Below are 6,954 nucleotides of genomic sequence, written 5' to 3'. Positions count from 1 at the left end.
CCTCAAACCCCATTAGTACCGGTTGGTGGCTCGAACCGGTACTAAAGGTTAGACCTTTAGTACCGGTTGGTGCCACGAACCGGTACTAATGGGCATCGCACCCTTTAGTCCCGGTTCGTGGCACCAACCGGGACTAAAGGTCGCATTTGAACCGGGACTAATGCCTGTACGGTGCCCTAGCCGCTTGAACCGGGACTAATGCTCACATTAGTCCCGGTTCGTAATGCAACCGGGATTAATGCTCTTTTCTGGCCGAACCAAAACCATGTTTTCTACTAGTGGCTCTTCAATGGAAGATGTATCATATATGAAAGATCGGAATTCCTCCTTTACCGCGTCATCATGCAGATGGCGTACAATGTTCTGCTGAATGTGCCATATACAGAGCCTATGGTTTGAGTCAGGCCACACCACCCTGATTGCTCTCTGCATTGCAAGGTCCCCATCCGTGATCACAGATATAGGATGCTTTTGTCCCATAGCATCAGAAAAGGTCCGTAACATCCACTCGTATGCCTGGCTTGTTTCATGTGAAATGATACCACATGCAAAAATAACGGTGCTGCGGTGGTGATTCAACCCGACAAATGGCACAAATGGCAGATTGTACTTATTGGTTCTGTATGTGCTATCAAAAACAATAACGTCTCCGAAAGCCTCGTAGTCAAGTCGGGATTGACTATCACACCAGAACAGTCCCTTCAGATGGCCAGCTTCATCAACCAAGTACCTGAAGAAAAAATCTGAATCTTGCTCTTGCCTCGCCACCATGTGATTGATCACCGTTTGAGCATCCCCGGAAGAAATTGTTTCCTGCTTGTTAGCATGGCAGAAATTGTAAATGTCCCTCATAATGCATCCAACCTCATCATATCCACCGTATTGCATGCACATAATATCCATAATATGGTGTTTTCTGATCCCAGATTTTTCCATGTCTGCAATGTCCGCTTTCTGCTCATCGCTAATTCTTCTGTGTGAACGCAAAAGACACGACAGATCCCGTGGGGCTAGAGGATGGTTGTGTTCATCGATGAAATCCTTGACAAACCACTGACCTGTTTCCTCCTGTCTTGCAATCACCAATTTAGCTTTACACCCTACACGAGTTATACTCCGTGGCCTCCTCTTTCTATCTTCCATCTTTCTCTTCATGTGCTTCTCTTCACGAACCCCTTCACGACTACACACAAATTTCCTTAAAATTATATGGCAGTTGGATCCATCCCACTCGACATAGCTTCTCCGGACACTAAAACCTTTCTCAAGACCATATTTGTTATAGAATGTATAACCTTCATCCTCACTATTAAACATCTTGTTGGCAATATGATAGTACTCCATCATTGACTCGTGACTTACGTCCGCCATGTCTTCCTGCATCACAATTCGGACGAATAAAAATCTGAAAGGACAGACATAAATGCATGCAAAACCCAGTACGAAATCTTGCATGGAATTTTAAACTTTGCTCCTTGTACATGTTATGGCAAGCGATCATAAACGTCCATAAACTGGGTCCCCGTAAACTAGTGAAGTGACCATGGATGATGAAAAATTCTAAATTGAATTGCATGCACTAGGGAAACCTAAATCGATGATGACTAAACAAATCTAAATAGGAAGTGCAGGCTACGAATCAAAGTAAGTTGAGATTCGGGCGATTCATACCTTAAGATGCAAGTCCGGAAGCGATGGGATCAGCGGGGGGCTTTCTCCTATACCGCCGCCGACGCTGCCACCGCAGATGTCACGCCTTATTCTTCTTCCTGCCGCCGACCATGTCTTTTATAGTGAAGGGGACCAGGAGGAGGACGAGAACGACGCCGATGACGGTGAATTGGTTCCTCTCGCCGGGCTCGTCGGACAGAAGGAAGAGGACGAGAACGACGCCGACGACGGTGAATTGGTTCCTCTCGCCGGGCTCGTCGGACAGAAGGAAGAGGACGAGAAGGAGGACTTGACCGAGCTACTAGATCTATACGTGGTTTTGGTCGTGGACGTGATCGGTTGAATTTTTTTTTTACCCTGCACCATTATGCCCTTCTCTGATTAAACTAATTAAGTTAATTCATTCTTAATCCCCCACCAGATCGGACGGCTAATAAAATCGGAGGGATAAGTACTCGAAAGTACTCCGAGTACCGCCCCAATCACCGTAAAGGAGCTCTAAAGAAATATAAAAACGTTTAAGGAGTATTACTAGCTTTCCTCGCTTTGATTCTTCAGAGGTGCCACCTTTCTTCACTCTCCGTGTCAAAGTTCTCAGCTACGAGTGTGATTGCCTGATTGGGACTTCGATTTCTTTTGAACACTCCAAATCAACCCATCCAGCCCAGCTTTTTCAATAACGCTGCATAAATAAGTCCAGGTTCTTTAATCAAATCCAGTCGACTGCATAAGCAAGGTTTTTTTTTCCGTCCTTGCTTCCTTGCTTGGCGAGGGAGGCGGTGGGGTGACCACGTCGGCATTTCTTGCTTCCTTGCTTCTCTGCTACGTCTAACATGCGAGCTACGCAAAGAACAAATTTATGGATCTTAAGAAATCCACAAATTTGTTAACCTACACGATTTTTTATGGGTTTTAGTAGTGAATAGTCTAAGTGCTAAAAATCAATGAATTTGTTTCTTTTGTAGACCAGAGTTATAATATCTCAATCTCATAAAGGAATTATATACACATGTAGAATTCATTCATACGTTCATGTGGATCATTTTCTCTGAATTTTTTTAAGCTTGCGATTTTCATTTTCATTTTTTTCTCCAAAAAACCGACCCAAAGGAGCCCCAGCTTTAAAGTGATTTTTTTTGTAGTGTACTTACTAATGTCAATAAAACAGGAGACGGTAAGAATTTCAAAGAATTGATCGATGCCGTGGTACACATCTGCGTATTCTTATGCGGAAAAGAAAGGTCTCGTGTGATAATTTCTTGCACCACCCAACAAATCACCATGGGTTCTGTTGTGTGGTAGAGGTTAGTTTCAACTTTCAACAAGTCCCTTTCACCGAGAGCAATACGTGGCTGTAGTTCAGGTGGAATTCCAAGATTTTCAGTCTTGACGTGTTGTTCACGCAAGATATTTCCCAACTTTCAACCAATAACTTTCACGGGTAGCAATAGCATGCCATGTTCACACGGAATTGCAAGATTTTAGTCTTTCTCTCGCAACCAACCCTTTCTCCAAGAGCAATAGCATGACGCTCGGAATTGGAAGATTTAATATTACTCTCTCTCTCTCTCTCTCTCTCTCTCTCTCTCTCTCTCTCTCTCTCTCTCTCTCTCTCTCTCTCTCTACACACACACAAAAGAAACGCGAAGAAATATTGAAGATGGAGATGGTTGTCTCTGCGATTGCAGGTGACCTAGTTAATCGGTTCATATCCTTCTTGATAAAGAAGCACGAGAGCCATGCAAATCTAGAGAAGAAGGTGGAAAGGCTACAACAGCTGCTTCGTCGTGTTCACATGGTCGTCGAGGAGGCCGAGGGGCGATACATCACCAACTCCAGACTGTTGCTTGAGCTCAAGAGGCTTGTGGATGCCATGTACCAAGGTTATCATGTCCTGGACACCATCAAATACAGGGTCCTTTGCAGCTCAAGTGAAGAAAAGGAGGTTAGCAGCAGCTCCAATGCCTTGTCGCTCGTGAATTCTATCAACTGCTTTCGTACCAATTCTATCAACTGCTTTCATACCACTAGGAGCACTACAATATTTGATCACCTTGAAAGTTCACTGGAGAACTTAGAAACCATGGTTTCTAACATGAAAGAGTTCGTATTTCTTGTGGGCGGATGTGAACGCATGTCCCGAAGCCCTTATGACACGTACCTATACACTGATAACTTCATGTTTGGACGTCAAGTAGAAAAACAACAAATCATGAGTGTTTTGCTGCAAGAAAATATTCCCCCTTTCGCTCCAACTGTTCTTCCCATCATCAGCACCAATAGAGTGGGCAAAAAAACTCTAGTCGCGCATGTTTGTAATAACGACAGAGTTCAGTCACACTTCTCTTCGATCTTGCGTCTGAATGGAGAAAGCATTTGTAAAACTGAGCATGGAGCTTTCATTCAAGCTGGGAGGACTTTGGTTGTGGTTGAATTTACTTCAGACATAGATGATGAGAGTTGGCAAAAGTTCTATTCCTCGGCCAAGCGTATGGGCAAAGGAAGCAAGATCATAGTCATAAGTAGGATTGAGAATGTGTCTAGGCTCGGAACCATAAGGCCGATGCACATAAATAGCTTATCGCTCGAGGAGTACAGTTACCTCTTCAAGGTCCTTGCATTCGGAAGCACAAATCCAGAGGATCACCCCCAGCTATCAGCGGTAGCAAGTGAGCTAGCTGTGTTGATGGGAGGTTCACTTGTGGTAGCAAATGTGTGCGCCGATATCTTCAGAAAGAACCAGAATGTTCAGTTCTGGCAACGTATCCTCAACAAGTACAGAAACGTGGTGGCAAACAACCTCTCAGTGTTCCGTGAACATCCAAAGCTTCTCATGGAGAGAGATCGCCAAGTGGATATAGCAAAACTTGTGTCGTCGACCTCTGCTCCGCTTCGCCTCATGCCACCGCACTGTGAAGACGACGATTCTGTGAGGGATTTGCCCAAGGTGAGGTTTGGGGACTTGATCGCCGGCTCGGTTGTTCCACCGAAGGAGGAGTTTGAGTTAGTAGCATGGGAGTCGCGGATACCGCCGTATAAAAAGTATGTTAACGTTGCTAAATTCTCTGGTGAGGTGAATGTTTCTGAACGTGCGGTCTTGCCTAGCAAGAAGCGCAGAAGATTTAATCAGAACAAGTAGTTTTGTTTATGAGATGAAGACAAGAGGACAATGAGCTGTTGTAAATCTGTACAAATTAATCTATGGGCCCTGTATGACATAATTAAATCGCCAAGCTTTGTTGGCCATTCAAAAAAGATTGATTACTTCGAGCTGTATAAGCACGCTATGTACCGTGATTTCCAAGCTCTTAACAATGACTCATAGTTATCATTGGCAGTTGGCGGGCAGTCTACACAAGGGAAAGCCAAGCAAAGTAAGAAAATAAATACCGGGTAACTGTTTTGGTCAAAACAAATAACTCATGTCACTCCGGGGGAAATCAGTCAATTTTTACACCTGCAGCTAGGTATTTATATTATTTTTTAAATGTTTGCACCATTTTAAAAGGTGCTCAACATATTTAGAAATGTTCACATGTTTAAAAAGTTATTCTTAATATTTATAAAAATGTAAAAAGTTGTGCACGTAATTCGTAAAAATGTTCATGAAATGTATTAATTTGTTTGAGCTAATTTTTAAATCATTCGTGACATATAGTTTCTGCTCGCCATGTATTCAAAAAACTATTCTCGTTGCATTTATTAAATGGCCATTGTGTATTTAAAAATTGTTCAACGTGTATCTGGAAATGTTTAATGTATATCCACAAAATGTTTCACTTCTGTTAAAAAATGTTCAACATGTATTAGAAAAATCTCCAACGCATACTCAACAAAATGTTCAATGTCTTCGAAAAATGTATATTAAGAAAGTCCAAAGTGTATTAAAAATGTCCATACACTGAAATCAGGTGAATTTGAAGAAAAAAAAGAGATGAGAAAAATTAAAGAAGAAAAAGAAATATAAATGATACTCCCCCCTACCATAATATAAGACAACGTCTTACATTATGAGACGGAGGGAGTAGAAAACAATTTTCTTTTAGCTTTTGGGTTTGCACTTCTATCTGACACAACATGCGTCTTATAGGTATTGCCATAAATAAATTCCATAACAAAAGCCAGTTTTGAGTCGGGCCACAAACCTAAAGGGCTAGAGCATAGTAGAGGGCCCCATCTTCTCGTGGGCCAGCTCCTTGAACCTTTCTTTTTTTCTCTTGGCCCACCATTCCATAATATAGTGCGTATATTCATTAAAAAAATCAAACTTTGACCATGTTTAGTGAGAAAATATTTGCATTTAGAATACATATCATTGAATACACCGTGAGTTAAATTTTTGTACTGTATAAAAATGGTTGTAGTTCTTAGGCCTCTTTGGGACGCTGCCGAGCTCCACCACCAATTTGTCCTTCTTGTCCGGCACAACTCCTTGCCCTTGGAGGAGTTTCCCGTAGCACCATTTTCAATCAGAATCGAACATTATGAACATGAGGTCAATGGAGGGGAAAATTTTAATACACATATGAACAAGAGCAAGGGAGGCATGCAGAAAATCTACTACACTTCATAATCAACATTGATTCATTCCCGTGACCGATGCATCATTTGAGCACACTTGAACCTCCAAAAGCCCCTATGTATCTACAACTGCACTCCTCTACATATTTCACCCATTTCTCTCTTTGTCTTCTATCGTCTCGTCTTCCAAAGCTCTCTCTGTCTCACCACCGCTCCACTCTGTCACCATGAACCCCTTCGCCACCGGCCCTAGATGGAAGACATTATCCTTGGGTGCTCGCTCATTGACCATCAAGTTCTTGAAGTCTATGGAGGCTCGACGCGGCTACGCTCTAGTTCTTGTTGGTTTGCAATGGATTTAAATGAATGCAAGCGTAAATAGAATGCGAGCATGGTTATCAATGCCATTGGGGATAGAGGGATTACCACCATTGATGAACTTCCGCCTGGGCGTGATGAAGTCGATGCTCGCCGTCCAGATCTTAGCTCCGATGCTTGCCATCTAGATCTTTTGCTCGCCGTCGCTGGTGTGAGAGTGGAGAGAGGGGAGAGTGAGCGGTGAGAGAAGAGTGAGGGAATTTATGACGCTGCTTTGAGAAACAACGCGCCGCCTCCCGTGTGTTGTAACAACCCAAAATTCTAAATTTTGGAATGTTATATTAAATAAATATTTTTGATTTTTTTCTTGATTGTTGTATGAATGATTGTGTCAAATTAAGTGGAATTTGAAACTTTTTGAAAGTTGAATGAGAGGGAATAAAA

At 42.5% G+C, this 6,954-nt stretch overlaps 2 protein-coding genes across 2 annotated transcripts; one reads left to right on the top strand and one right to left on the bottom strand.

Moving 5' to 3' along the window:
• Positions 1-207: 207 nt before the first annotated feature.
• On the bottom strand, positions 208-1,404 carry LOC141026241 (protein FAR1-RELATED SEQUENCE 5-like). Its single transcript, XM_073502243.1, has one exon. It carries the CDS (start codon positions 1,381-1,383, stop codon positions 208-210), a length of 1,176 nt encoding a protein of 391 aa, XP_073358344.1. The 5' UTR covers positions 1,384-1,404.
• A 1,927-nt stretch (positions 1,405-3,331) lies between these two features.
• LOC109761905 (disease resistance protein RGA2-like) lies at positions 3,332-4,810 on the top strand. Its single transcript, XM_020320716.1, has one exon. It carries the CDS (start codon positions 3,332-3,334, stop codon positions 4,808-4,810), a length of 1,479 nt encoding a protein of 492 aa, XP_020176305.1.
• The last annotated feature ends 2,144 nt before the right edge of the window (positions 4,811-6,954 follow it).

This window comes from Aegilops tauschii, chromosome 6, assembly GCF_002575655.3.
Source record: "Aegilops tauschii subsp. strangulata cultivar AL8/78 chromosome 6, Aet v6.0, whole genome shotgun sequence".
In the NCBI taxonomy this organism is placed as follows: Eukaryota; Viridiplantae; Streptophyta; class Magnoliopsida; order Poales; family Poaceae; genus Aegilops; species Aegilops tauschii.
This window is presented reverse-complemented; position numbering and strand designations above follow the sequence as displayed.

Coding starts and splice junctions, on each gene's coding strand:
- LOC141026241 (XM_073502243.1), bottom strand. CDS start 1,383: ATGCAGGAAGACATGGCGGACGTAAGTCACGAGTCAATGATGGAGTAC.
- LOC109761905 (XM_020320716.1), top strand. CDS start 3,332: ATGGAGATGGTTGTCTCTGCGATTGCAGGTGACCTAGTTAATCGGTTC.